The sequence below is a fragment of the Cyprinodon variegatus genome, unplaced genomic scaffold (genome assembly GCF_000732505.1).
Source record: "Cyprinodon variegatus isolate N-32 unplaced genomic scaffold, C_variegatus-1.0 Scaffold369, whole genome shotgun sequence".
Lineage (NCBI taxonomy): Eukaryota > Metazoa > Chordata > Actinopteri > Cyprinodontiformes > Cyprinodontidae > Cyprinodon > Cyprinodon variegatus.
In genome coordinates, this window is record NW_015150822.1 from 248,790 (window position 1) to 263,292 (window position 14,503).

Here is a 14,503-nt window from a genome sequence, read left to right on the forward strand (position 1 = left end):
TATATATATATATATATATATATATATATATATATATATATATATTTCTATTAGAGAAAGTTATTAGGAAATACTATTTAATGCTGTACTGGGTGAATAAGTAGGTTATACCTACAGTTTTAGAGCTGTGCCCAAACTTGTTCAAGAAAAGTTGAGCGACCAAAAATCTGGAAATTGATGGAAAAAAAAAAAAACATTGTTAACTATTATGTCTATAATAAAACAGTAAAATAGCATCCATCTAATCTGGAACTAGTTTGTGTAGGATTTTCTGTAATTGTTGCATATTTAGGTTTTATTTCAAATATTTTTCTTGTGAGAAGTTATGGCTTTATTATTAGGAAAGACATTTTTAAGCAGATAATTCAGACTATAGCTTATTTTAGATCTATTTCCTAGACTCTGAGAACCTTTATTATTACTTTTCTGCTTTAATAACTATAAAAGGAAATTGAAACCAAATGCTGAAGTTGTACGGTTCTGCACTAAGCAGAAATATGTTTTTTTAACCCACTTTATGTGTATGCTTCTTTCAGGGAGATTGGCACCATTATTTATTCTCTGGGCTGCTGCCCCACTCAAGCAGACATTCATAAATTCATAGCTGAGGTTGGAAGAGTCTTATTTTGATTATTTAGAGAGATACTGTAAATAAACCAGTCATTTAATAAGCTTGTTTTCATGAACAAATAATAACATGAGAAAGTATCAGTCTTTTATGGTTTGTTTAAGGAGTAAAACCCTGGTACCTTTTATTTTGTTCACCTAGGTGGAAGAGGAGCACTCAGGGGTTGTTTTTCTAGAAAAGTTTCTTCCAGCTATGACCAAAGTCCTGTTGGAGAACAAGTAAGGTGGTTTTTGTTGGCTCTACAATACCAGCAGATTTTTTTTAAGATTAGTTTTGGTTTGTTTTTTTGGCAATGATCCTCCTTATTTTACAACAGTTTTATTGTTGTTATTTATGCACCCATGTAAGAGATCTTTACATAGAATGGTTATCCCCTACTGGTGAATAAACTGTCTAGTGTTATCTTTTATTACACAAAACCTGCATAAAACATTGCTAGTCCTGAAGAGGTGTATTTTAAAATCAGAGCTATTTTGTTGACTTTTTTTTTTTTTTGTCTAATCCAGGCAGAAAACAAGTCAAAATTTTAACAAAGTTTACATGAGTTAATTACTTCCATCCTAAAAGTAGATGTTAAGCTTCCAGTCCTGACAATAAAAAAGGTTTTAACTAAACTTTGTGTTTTCTTTTGCCAAGTTGTCTCACTTACAGTCTTATTAAGGGTGATTATGAACTCTTGACATACGAACATTAGGAACTGTTAAAATGCTTCATTTTCAAAATGTAAAAGCCTTCCTTCCCTCCCTGTTTGCTTCATGGTCTTGAAGCACTTATCTTTATAAGAAGCAAATATTTCCACTCTTCAGAGAAAAATGTACCTGGTTCAATTTTGTGGTTATCCTAGCATTCTAAGCATTTAATGTTATGTGCTTTATGATACATATGGCTTGACCTTTTGTGTTTTTAATCACTGATGCTGTAATATGACTAAGTAAATACATGTTTTCCATCCTCTAAGTTGTTATTCTAAGTTGAATATAGAACAAACTGTCCAGTCTGGCCTCTGTGTTACACATGTGGCCTGGTAACAGAAAAATAAACTCTGCTCTCATGTGTCTTTTAGGTTTCCTCCCATTCCCAAGAGCACGATTCTTCAGGCTTTTAAGGTGAAATTGGGCATGCTTCATTTTGCTGTTTTGGTTGGTCTGAAGTGGCTTTTGCTGAGACTTTATGTAAAGAATCCACACTTCCAAACATGCAACACAATCAATCCATAAACTCTGTTTCTAGGTTCTGGACAAAGACCAGAAAGGCTACCTTAAACCTGAAGAGTTGAAAAAGCTTTTGATGGAAGAAGGTAAAGGTTTTTTTTTTAAGTGAAAAAAAAAAATTAACATCAGTATGTTTTTTTAGTACTCTTTATTGATCAGCTTTTATGTGTAATTTTTAACCAGGTGAACCTTTCACTCAACAAGAGATAGAAGAAATGCTTGCACACACTGATCGAGAGGATAACCTTATATATTACCCCAAATTAATTAATAAACTCACTTCTGACCTCACGCAATAGGAGAAGTATTTTAGCAAATGTAGAGTCGGCAGTTTGGGTTTAAAAATAGCAAGGCTTCTTGAAACCTGAGTAGTTCATTGTTATGTGAGCTTGTATTAAAGTGAAAATGTTTCCTCACACTCTACTTAAAACATATACTGTATAAAGGAAATGCTAAACAAATAAAAGTTTAATGTTTTAAATTGTCTCAAGCATCTTAATGCTACGTTCAGACCGCACGCGATTGAAGCAGCAGCAGCAGCTGGTTTCCATGCAAAGTCGATGGTTGACACGCATCTCGACGCATCTGAGAAGCAGCAGCTTCTGAGCATCTGAGGCGCGTATATGCTTCACAAGTGGCAGTTACTGGACTTGGAAAAACGTAACCTTTGCTGCTCGACGCACCACATCAGTTAATCAGAGAAGCTGATCTGGGAGCTGGCAGGGAGACAGATCCAGCACTGCTGATGCAGATCACTATGATCACTCCTATGGAACAGTTTATTAATGCCTAAATGAACTCAAAATGTCAAAACCTGTCAGCAAAATGTGTTTGCTTAAGGGGAACCGCTAGAAGGCATACAGTATACTAAATTTGAAATGAGTTTATTTAGTCTTAGAAATCAAATTTGTATCATTTTCATTAGCAGTGATGCCATTTTTTGATTTTAAGCAATTAGATCTTGATATATATTGTTTCTTTTGTGTGTGTGTGTGTAAGTACAGTGAAACAGGCATTTTTACAGCAATGTTTCATGCTAGACTATGGTCAAGAAATGATTCAGATTATGTACGGTGGTGCAGCATTCCAGCTGTCTCTGTTAAAATAAGGATAAGATGAAAGCAATTTTCCATGTGCTGCTTTATGCTATGATCAAGAAGCCTTTGAACAACTAGAGTTCAGGGTTATACCCAGAATTAAACTTTGATTTCACAATTATGTAGTCTGATATGCAAATAAACAGAAATAAAAATGATAATGAAGCAATGGTTGCTGATCAGATATTATTTTATCTCAGATGATTCTGCAATGACTCAACATGCATGAACAGTGACATAGCTGCAGAAGACAAAATACAACTTATCTAAAGCTTAGATAAGTACCAAAAAAAGACACAGTTCCCTCAGTGAGCATGGTTCCATGCTGCAGTGTTTCAATCCACAGGAAAGTACAGCCAATCACAGTTTAAGAGAAATTTATAGGGCAAAAAACTCCAGACAGACAGAATTAAACAAAAGCAAGCTCAATGAAAAACATCCAATCTTTACAAAACAGTAGGAAAAAAAAAAAAAAAAAAAAAAAAAAAAAAAAAAAAAAGTACAGATCATTTACTCTGAGCTCATTTGGAGATCTGGAAAAACAAATATATATTTAAGGGAATTTACACCAATTGAATACCTAACTTTTATTTGTATAATTTCTGACTCCATACATGTAACAAAAAACATTCTGTTCTATAGAAAACTTTACCAAGGAAAATAGCTCATTTGTTTTATATGTAAAGAAATAAGGTTAAAACATATTTCTTTTTTTTTTAAGAAGAGAGCAGCAGCTGGAATGTTTGACTTGTACCTAATGAGAAGATAGAGCTGGCTTCATTTCTTTCAAGGTTCAGTGGCATTAGTAATCAAAAACACAGGAAACATAAAAGGAAGCATAGATTGAAAAGACCATTGCTGATTCATTTAGATATTCATGATAAAAGCTTGGTTACGCACGCTATAACCTGCTTTAATGGAGATGAGGACTTTCAAAGCAATATAGAATTTATGAATGGTCCACGGCTACAAGGTACAAATGGCATTTATACTGTGCAGCACTGGTTTCAAGTATAGATCACAATTACCTTTTTAACAAAAAATTAAAGATGAGACATTGTTCCAATTCATCCATAATCATAACGACACATGCAGATTGTTTAGTGCAAACCACATGGGTCATTTGGTCCTAGCAGAGCCAAAAACAAGGGGATGGAAGGGTAAACTTACAGAGATACAGAGGAGATTATAGCCAACAAACAAAAGCAGTCCCTCCACAATATTTTTGTATTATTTCACTGCAAGTGAACGACAGAAATAATTGCAGTACATACACAAACCTATCAAAACAGCGAGGCACAATATTCACATCTGCTGGGAGAAACAGCAACGTTTTAGTAAGACTTTACCTTACAGAGAGAGAAATCAGAGGAAAGAAGCAGAATTGGAATCTGGTAGGCTTTACCTCAGAAATTGCAACATCTACAGAATAAATTATTTGCTAGGAGGTAAGTGAGGCATTTGTAATTCAAATCCTCTCAAGAAACAGAACATATAATAATTTCTGAGTCTTTCATCACATTTTAACTGCATAGCTGCGCTCCAGGCTGAAATGTAAATATAACTGAACCTACAAAAGATGGTTGTGCAAATTTTCGTTTAAAAAAAAATTATGAGAACTGCTAAATGGTGCAAAAAAAAAAAAGAGACCTATAACCTGATTTTATCTGGATCTAATCCAGGCCAGAAGTCTCATTTTCTTAATAGAAAAAAGAAAAATCCAAGACCAAGCCATTCTAATCCCAAGAGTCAAATGGTTGAACAGATTTATCAGTTTCAAGAAAATTAAAGTGTTTTCTTTTTCCGTTATATAGCTACAAAACAGAACAGAAGCAATAAATTCCTACAAAAATAAAGCATAACTTGTAAATATTGATGCAGGATAGAATGAGTCACTGGGACTCCCCTGAAACAAAGGGAAAAGATATTACGTTTTCACAGTTGACTAAAAGTCTGGTTAGAATGTAAAGGAAAAACGCACTTAAACATTTTTTTCTTTTTGGTTTTCCATCCCCTTTAAAAACTAGAACTCAGTAAACTATAAAAATATCCATGATCTGACTCTTCAGTAATAAAATGAGTTTGTCTTATCATTTAGGCTGAGAGGTGCAGATTTAATAGCTTTAGCCCTGCTGCCATGTCAGTACCTGAAGGATAGGGTGCATTACACTTATACCAAGTTTCCAGAGTCAAAAGGAGCTTTCAGTGTCCCTGTTTAAATCTGTAGCACCAAGCCAGCAGCAGAGACGTTGTCCCCTCCACCTGCAGTTTGATAGACTTCAGTGCACACCAGCACTGGCGCCACACAGATCTGGTAATCATCCTCATCCCAGCAGCTGACTGGCCGACTCTCCTGCAGAAGGATTCGCTGGCTGCCCTCACGGTGGCTAACGGAGAATGAGTCGTCCATGATGAGCCTAGCTTTCCTGAGATCAATGTCATTTGACCCGCAGACGTGACGGTTAGCTGTGAGCGAGGCCTTAGCAGTAGCAGACATGGTGTTCTTCCACTGGGAGCCGTGGGTCACTATCATGGCCTGAAAGGCCAGAGTGTGGACATGAAGACGGGTCAGTGGCTTACCCTTCCATTCCCCACTGTCGGTCTTTCTATCGGAGTTAGCGTCCTTGTAGCGCTGGTTCAGGATGCGATATACCTCCCTCATCTGATCGAGGACAGTAGCTACACGAGGGTTTGGGTCTGACAGCACAGTTATGTTGGAACCTTTGAGTAAACTGAGAAGGTTTGGGAGCTCTTGTTCATTCATACCTAAAGAGTCCGCCTGGAAAAAGAAGAATTGGGATCAATGCTCAAAGGGCAGGGAACTAAAAGGAGGACATCAAAAGCTGAGAGAAAACAACCCAATAAGAAAAAAGGGTTGCAATGTTGGGTCCATTGTTTTAACATCATTAACCATACAAATATATATATTTTTTTGTTGCTGCAGCCAAAATAAAATAGCTTGTTTTTTAATGGCACGAGTGGGTTGTTTTCTTAAACAGGCTGACAGGAAAGGGGATACGAGAGAGCGACAGACATGCGGCAGAGGACCACAGGTCGGATTCGAACCCGGGTCGGCAACGTGGAGAACTAAGGCCTCTGTCAATGGGTCATGTGCGCTAACCACTGTGCAACCATAGCAAACCCAATAAAATAGCATTTTGTGTAATAAAAAGCTGGGATGATGAGAAAATTCCCATTAGAAAAAAGTACATATGCTAACAAGGCCAATGCATTATGACAAGGAAAAAACCCTCTATACACCCATAAATTGTTTAAATGCAGATAAAGAAAAACTAAAAGCAGAAACACATATCTATATACTGGTTCAGGTATTTCTGTTTTAAAATATCTAATCATTAAGGCATGACTGATCTCTCTCTGAATGTTTCCTTAACTACAACATTTAGAGGTTGTTTTTTTGAAGAGCAGCATAGTTTCAGTTTTGACCTGATTCTCCTTGTCATACCGACCTTAGGTATAAACAACCAAATTATCCATCTTGCTTGCTCAACTTTATAATACTGCTTTTTCTACACTTCTAACACATGCATAGTGGAATAAGTTTCAACCACTACTTTAGCATGTGGTAGTGGCTACTGAGGGAAAACAAATAGCTACTTCCAGTCTATAAAATAAAGACACTAGAAGTTTAAAAGATGTTAGGAAAGTATTTTTTCCCCTCAGAGGTATGCCTGATTTTTAAGGCAGCTACTTTAAAGACACTGAAGAAGAAATGTATGTTTCAGCAGATTATTGAATCTGAACTAATGACTATAAAACTATAAAACATGGGAAAATAAGGATACATGAAATGTAGAATTAATTTTTCAAAATTTAAGTCATTGTTTGAGTCTCCATTCTGCAGCAGGGGTATACAAAGAGTGCTGATAGCAATGCTAACCATACTAACTGCATTTCTGCCATTATAGGGCATCCATTATTTACATAAAGAGCCTGAGAACATTGGAGAGACTGTTAGTGTTACAGAGCTTGGCAGATAAATGAGAATTCACAGTTATATATAATATATAAACAACATAGGTTTATATATATATTTAACAGACAAGAGTCAACATTTTAAACAGCCTCCAGAAATTCAACAGTGTAACATATAATTCAAATCAGAGTTTTTTCCCTGTTAGATTAAGCTGAAACACCTTGTTTTATGTAATATAAACCCAAGCATTATATATGCTTTAATATGTCTTGAATAGGAGATCAGCAGCAAAACTTTTCTTTATGTTTGATACTTCTGTCTCATAAGCTTGAGGATTTTCTTCAGCGATGTAGAGTCAGCTATTTTTGGGGAGTCATCATTTATTTGTTTTGCTATAATTATTAGTTTTCACATGTATATTTTTTATTTTATCCAGGGCAAAAATAATTTAGCTGTCATTTAGAGCTATTGAAGAGAATGGTATTAAAAAGAATACATTTTGTAGATAAAGTTGGGGGGGAAAAAATGACATTAAATTGTTGTGTTTTGCAAAGGTACATAAAAAAAAATTCCCCCTCATACACAGGTAGAGAAAAATCCTCATCCCAATCAGACTGCTTGGTTTACAGATTTGAATCCCTGATTTTACTTAAACAAATCCAATGTCCTCCTCCCTTCTGTGTTTTCTACACACTGGCCTATCTAATTTACATTCTTGGATAAGCAAATGTTATGTAAATTGCTTAAATGCCAACTCTGCACTTTCACCAAACCAAAAAAAATCTTTAATCTATAATTGATTTAAATGCTCAGTCATACATACATGGGGAATGACGTAATGAAGAAGGTCGTCTACTATATCCTCATCCACAAAACTTGCCATCTCGAAATGGATGCCAATTTGAGGAGATGAGGTGGTCAGCAGGTGTGCCAGCCGGGAGAGGACTTCCTGTCGCTCGCCTTGAATAAAGGAAAAAATAAAAGAAAAACATGTGTAAGACTGAAAAGCACTTCAGACAAAAAGGAGTAAGGGAGGCAAAAAAAAAAAAAAAATCATGGAATGTGAACTTTCCTGAAGTGATAAAGAACCTTAAAAAACAAATGCAGTCAAAAGGTCGAACTGAATGTGGGTCTATTTCACTGTGAAACTGGTCTTGTTTACAGAGAAAGGTACGGTATAACCTGTTCTTCCCGTTTTGTTTTCCATCGTTTAAAGTGTCATTACAAACTTTTCCCTAGTGATCATACTAATTTTAACCTGTCATAAAAAAACGAACCAAGATCGATACAAGGATGTAAGCTAATAAATCAGGGTTGCCCTCATTATTCTTTACTCTTCACATGCTTCCGTGACATTAGCAATTAATGCGCACTAAAGAGACTGCATTGTTTGCCTTTGTTTCCCCTTTTTGTTTTTTCATATTTTCTGCCCTTCTGTTCTTCTGAATATGATTCCATTTGCTGTTCACTTGCATTTGGGAAAAGTGAATTCCCAATGAAGAGACAATAAAGATACTTTCCATTCTATTACACTGGTCAGCATAGTGAAGTGAAATCCCCACATGAAGAACAAATAAAGACATGTTTTCCTACCTGAATGAAAGGGGAAGTTGTCCATCATTTGAAGCCCTCCCACTACCAACAAATCAGGTTTAAAATCCTTAAGTTTCTCTGCAAAATCCTCCAAGGAGTCCAAGTAGGGGTTATGGGCATCACTGTGAATTATATATCTGGGAAGCACAAAAAAAGATCAAGGTCAGTGTTAGCGTTATTTAGGTATTAACTTTACAATATGCTATGCTAATGAAAATACAAAAATATTACGGTGGAGTAAATCAGTGTTACTGATGTTTCCTTTTAATCCCTTATGGAGAGCTTTACATTTCACTGTATGTTCTACATCATGGTGAACCAGGTACCATGCGCTCACTGACTGCACCTTCTGCCAGCTTGGTTCTCTCTTCAAGTTTTTAATTTTTGGGTTTTATATCTATGACTCCAGGGATATATTACAGTCAATACAGGGTTTATACAGGAATGAGTATCTCTTATTTAATGCTCTTTAAATGCTCATTTAAAACCAAAATTCCTATTTTTTATTTATTTTATTTTTTTCCTTTGCAATAAGCTTCATTCAAGCTTGTAGATGTTTCAGGTTAGGCTTTCAGTTTTTGAAAGCTTGCATGCCCAGAGTCCAATGTTGCAGGACTTTCATCTTGGAGTGAAAAAGTGTTTACTTCTGCTATCATGCATGGATCCGTGTGCTAGCTGCAACTCTCTCTACCTTTCTGTGTGCCGAAATTTAGTGTCCTATTCTTGTTAAATAGTGTGATCAAAAAACGGAGGCGATTTGAAAATTGTGTTCTGTTAAATTTAGATTATATCGGACGCTGTGTCACACATGCTCTGCTCACCAGGTTTGTGTTGCTGTAAGTGCCAATAAGCTGCTGTTAATCACAGCCAAGACCAGCCCGGCCCATGATGATTTCAAAATATAAAAAATTAATTTTTTAACCTTTCATAGAAAATGTTTATTTTTTTTGTGTTTTGTCTTAATTACTGCTGTAAGTATGTTATTTTTTGAGCCAATTGCATGTTTCAGAGTCTGTGTACCACTGATCTAGGTAACTATAAACTTACCCAATTAGCTGACCATTATTTCAATAAACGTTTAATCAGATTAATCTTTCAGCACCTCAAAAAATGTTTTCAGACAAAATACCTGTTGGCTCTACGTGAGGTATAGGTGTCCCAGCTGGCACCAGATGAATATTCCAGGATCAGATGGATATCTGGTTCTTCTATCACTTTACCAGCCACTGGGAAGAAAAACAAACGAGTAGATTAAAACTTAGAAAAGAGTAATAGGTCATTTTCAAGCTAGGTTTTTATAGGCCTATGTACCTGTAATTTGCTGGGATAGAACTTCAGTAAAATCTGTGCTGAAACTTCCTCCTAACAACACATCACATCCTTCTGTTGCCATGCGACTAGCCATCACAGGAGCGTTGCCACCTACTGCCCATCTGTTTCCAGGTAAGTCGCGGGCATTCTCGACCATCTCACTAAAGAGGGTCTCATTAATCATAAAACGTCTGCAGAGGAAAGAAAACAAAATACAAAGACATTACTAGAAGTAGAGCCGTACCTTGACCAGTCAATATTCTGGGCCGATATGAGCATTTTTCTCTTGTATCAGCATTGACTGCTCCATGCATCTATCCGCCCTATTTATTAGTGGGATAAGGAGTCATGCCTTGAGATAAGGTGAAGCCTTCCATTTGCATTCAGTTGTTGACAATATTATGCGAGTGCAGGTTCTGCTGAAAAGATATGAATTAAAAATCACTTCTTATGTTCCTCATTCAGTAGCAGATATTTCCTAAGATAGCTCGAGTGCTTTAACTTGATGTGTTGCTTTAAATTTTATGTTGACATGGCTGACGTACAGACTTGTCTTAGAAATCCAGATGGGTACAGTTTGCACAAAATCCTTTGTTAGTTCATAAAACTTTGCCAAGCTCTCTGCTAAAACTGGCATCAGAAAGACCAGCAGAGGAGTCAGAATCACGCAGAATAGTACAAGCAGGAGACATGATGTTTAATGTAAGATGTACAATAAAACCTGACATTACTCAATGAAAAGTATTATGAATTGAACGTGAAAGTGAGCTCATTATCAGAGTGAACGTCATGTTCACGATTCCTTACTTAAAAAACTGATACGTTCAGGTCACTGTTCACTTTGAACGGATTCAGTGAACACCGTTCATTAAACACGTTCATGCAAAACACAGATTGTTGATGTTTTATTTCATTTTTTATCATTGTGTCGGTTGATAATGTAAACAGAGGGAAAAAAGCCTTTTCAGCTTCAGAAATTGTCCTAAAAGAAAAATTTGTAGCACATAGCAGAGATCGGTTAAACTGAAAAATTTTCATTGTTCGATCTGTAGACCTTACATCATTAAGACTTAAAAGCATCTTTTACATGCTGTTTTATCTTTATCAAAGGACTGCACCTTCACTGACTTTCAGTCTTATAAGCCTTGTCTTCTTAACAATGTAAAATGCTCATAACTTTCACTGTAAACAGGCAGCTCCCAATCTCATATTACTCACTCTGCAGCAGCTCCTGGTGCAAAGAAGTAGGCAAAGCTCTGAGCGAGTTGTTCAGCATTTTCTAGATAGTCGTGATGTAATGGCTGGTCCGTATGAGAGACGCCAATCTTATTTAGGAATGACACACCATCTACTATGAGGTCGACACAACCTCCAAAACCTTAGGAAGGAGGAGAGAAAAGAAGAAATATGATTAAACTAAAATCCCCTTGCAGCAGATATACAACTACATTCAGAGAAGAGAAAGAAATTGCATTGACCTGAGAAGAACAAGAAAAAGAAAGGTTTCTACGACACAGAAAGCAGCAAGGCAGGTCTAAAACATTGGTGTCTCTGGGCAAGGCAATAACCTCCCAGCTGCCTACTGATCTACATATTGCTTTTATATAAACATGTTCATGTTTGGGGATGCAATTGGGTGAACATGGATCTAATGTCAGTCACTTTTAATGGTTAGTATGGCTATAAGAAAGTGCTTTATGAATTTAAGTAATTTACCATTTGCCTGTCAATATGGATGGACTTATGATCTGAAACCTACAACAGATCTGGTCTGGAGGAGGACACTAAAGAATCAGTTTATATACGCAATGAAAAACACTTTCTGTTCTAAAGCAGGAGGTGCTTCTGCAGACATTGGTATATGGTGGTTTAATCCAAGTGCATGTCATAATTTCATTTTTAAAACAAATTGTATACCATCTAATGTTGCCTCCAAGTAAACAGTAAAAAATGACTTGGCCTAGGAAGATCAGATGGAGTCTAAATAAGATATATAAAGTTAGAATATAAAAGGGGAAGGATACTTTTCATACAACTGTTAGTCTTCATCATCCAGCTCCCTGCTCTGTATTTTATTGGCAAAAGCTTTACAAACTGAGACTGCTATAATTATATTTTAGCCAAGATTTATATTATATACTAGATAAATATCACATAGAATGCCATAGCCAGAGTAAACATTTGCCATGTCAGAAATATAACATGTTGAATAGAACTTTAACTCAGTTTTCTGTTTGACAGTGACGATAAGCTTAATTAATGTAGGAAATCTACATCATCTGACCTCATGGTGGGTATTTTACATGTTTAGAAAGATTAAATGTATTTATTTATTAGTCATCAGTCTCATACTGAAATCCCCACAGTCATGAGTCTAGCTAGTGTCAGCTAGCTCCCCTCGCGCCTACCAACTGCCACTCTGGGTCTGGCGTTGTTCACCCCAACTTTCCGCTCAGCCCGGAGCAAAGACGACAGCACGGTGTCCAGTCGGTCATCCAGGACTGTGTTCTGCGGTGAACGGAGCCAGACGGCTAACAAAACCACCAAAAGGGACAGAAGAGAGCCATATTTCATCCACGGAAGCCTACTTCCCCCCTCCATCATCGCTCGCTCCTGTTGCCTTCGGCAACTCTGGCTGGCTGATTGAACAAACAAACCCCGCCCTCTGGAAGTGCAAGCTGATCATGTGGGTTTGTTTAATATCTACGGGTGTGCCGGCTGAAGTCGAGCTAGGCGGAGACCTGAAAAGCTTTCCGATGATTATGAAAATATAAAAGTATCAAAAAGTCTAAATTGTTTTATTAACTTTATCAGTGCTTTAATTTCAAGCTTTGCTTTGTAATTTGCCATGCATATTTTTTTCGTTTTATTTGCTTGGCACCGCCCTCATAAAAAGAAAACTGTCAGTTTACGGAGTAATAAACGAGCTACCTTTATTTTCACTGGGCAGTTTATTTTGGACAAGGACGCAAAAGGTAAAAAGTGTCATAACTGAATACATTTTCAGCTATTTAGACAACAGTGGCAGTTTTAGATCAAATATACCAGGGACGCCAATGTAGGGCCAATGTTTTTTTGTTTTTTTTTTTTGTCATGATGGCATATAATTAAAACACAGTTTCTGTGCCAGAGCATATAATAAAAAAAATCTGTTGGCCCATATCTAAAACCTCCCATGTTAGACAAGTTTTTTTTTAAGAAAAGAGATGTGGATATAAACAATAAATGTCAATTACTAATTAAATGTGCTGTTAAATTATTAAATATGTGATTTAAAGTATGATTGCAATATGGCAAAAATAAATTCATAAGTCCAAAATCCATCTATCCTTTTTCCATCACATTTATCCCTACAGGGGTCGCGAGGGATGCTACACCTATCTCCAGCGGCCAATGGTGACCCTGGATAGGTCATCGGTCCATCACAGGGCGACACAGAGAGAAACAACCATTCACTCACACCTAAGGAGAATTTAGAGAAGCCAATTAACCTAACAGTTATGTTGTTGGACTATGGGAGGAAGCCGGAGTACCCGGAGAGAACCCATGCATGCCCAGGGAGAACATGCAAACTCCATGCAGAAAGACCCCAGGCCGGGAATTGAACCTAGAACCTTCTTGCTGCAAGGCATCAGTGCTACCCACTGCTACACTGTGCAGCCCAATTCCAAAATCAGAATTGAAAAATTAAACTAAAATCGCAATTTACAAAAATAGAGAACCATTACTAGATATCAATTTAACTTGGCTGCTTAATAGCCTACATTTAAAAACAAGTTAAAATACAAATAAACATATATAGTTTAACTTGAAATATGACCATAAAAATATGTCTTAAGACAAGATCCTTATGTACCCCTCAGCAAATGGACTTTAAATGTATGGATTTCTTCAATTTCGAAAAACTGATTTTATGCACACCTAGTTCATGTGGAAACATAATATAGACCTTCATAAAGGTCACCATTATTAATCACTAGCTCCAAAACTACTGCACACTGTGGAGAAACCATGGCGCTGCCCTTAACGGTGCACCAATTGACACCGTTAATCACTATTACTTTAGACAGCCTGGAAAACTGTGTCGGCCTTTCAAGTACAGCACTCAACTAGCTTAAATCCTTTCTGTGTCAGTAGATAACTTTACATCAGAGACCACAAAAATCATCTGTGGTATTACCCAAGGGTCCATCTTGGGGCCCCTTTTTAATCAATATCTACATGCATCCTGTAGCTCAGATCTTAACATAAAATCTATTCTGACAACACACAGCTGTACATTACGATGTCACCAAGTCGCAATAAACCCATCAGAGCGTTGGGGAGATGAATAGAAGTAATTAATCCATGGATGTGCCACAATTTTCCTAATCAGAATCAAAACTAAAATATACTATTTAAACCAAAGGTAGAGTGTTTAAAAAATAGCATACAGCTACCTGAACCTTCAGAGGCATAAAGAGTCTGCCTCCTATCTTCTAAAGAACATCTTCAGGATTAAAGGACTAATGTGTCAGCAGGTCCTTGAAAAAACATGATTCATGGTTTTGCTTTTGGTAGAATTGATTACTGATATGCGGTCTTCACAGGTCTGCCGAAACAAAATAAAAAGAACACAAAAGGGTCAATCAGAGACAGCTGGAGTTGATCCAGAATGCTGATGAGCCTTCTTCACTAGAACTAAGAAAGTGGAGCACATCTCCGGTTTTTAAACTCCTTCCACTGC

The 14,503-nt window shown here is 36.7% G+C and overlaps 2 protein-coding genes across 2 annotated transcripts in view; one reads left to right on the plus strand and one right to left on the minus strand.

Annotated features, from left to right (window-relative positions):
* The window catches only part of efcab2 (EF-hand calcium binding domain 2), a 6,705-nt gene extending 3,658 nt beyond the window's left edge, over window positions 1–3,047 (plus strand). Inside the window, exons 3-7 of the mRNA XM_015386479.1 lie at window positions 537–609; window positions 770–846; window positions 1,692–1,734; window positions 1,859–1,925; window positions 2,023–3,047. Coding sequence (XP_015241965.1) covers window positions 537–609; window positions 770–846; window positions 1,692–1,734; window positions 1,859–1,925; window positions 2,023–2,138 — 376 coding nt within the window. The 3' untranslated portion in view covers window positions 2,139–3,047. The remainder of the gene's footprint in view (window positions 1–536; window positions 610–769; window positions 847–1,691; window positions 1,735–1,858; window positions 1,926–2,022) is intronic.
* Window positions 3,048–3,280: 233 nt separating this feature from the next.
* Window positions 3,281–12,410, minus strand: LOC107092158 (ADP-dependent glucokinase-like). The gene is made up of 7 exons (XM_015386477.1): window positions 12,186–12,410; window positions 10,996–11,155; window positions 9,778–9,968; window positions 9,596–9,692; window positions 8,467–8,603; window positions 7,697–7,833; window positions 3,281–5,715 (listed from the first exon to the last, which is right to left on the minus strand). Exons 1-7 carry the CDS (start codon window positions 12,379–12,381, stop codon window positions 5,152–5,154), a joined length of 1,482 nt encoding a protein of 493 aa, XP_015241963.1. The 5' UTR covers window positions 12,382–12,410; the 3' UTR covers window positions 3,281–5,151.
* Window positions 12,411–14,503: the final 2,093 nt, after the last annotated feature.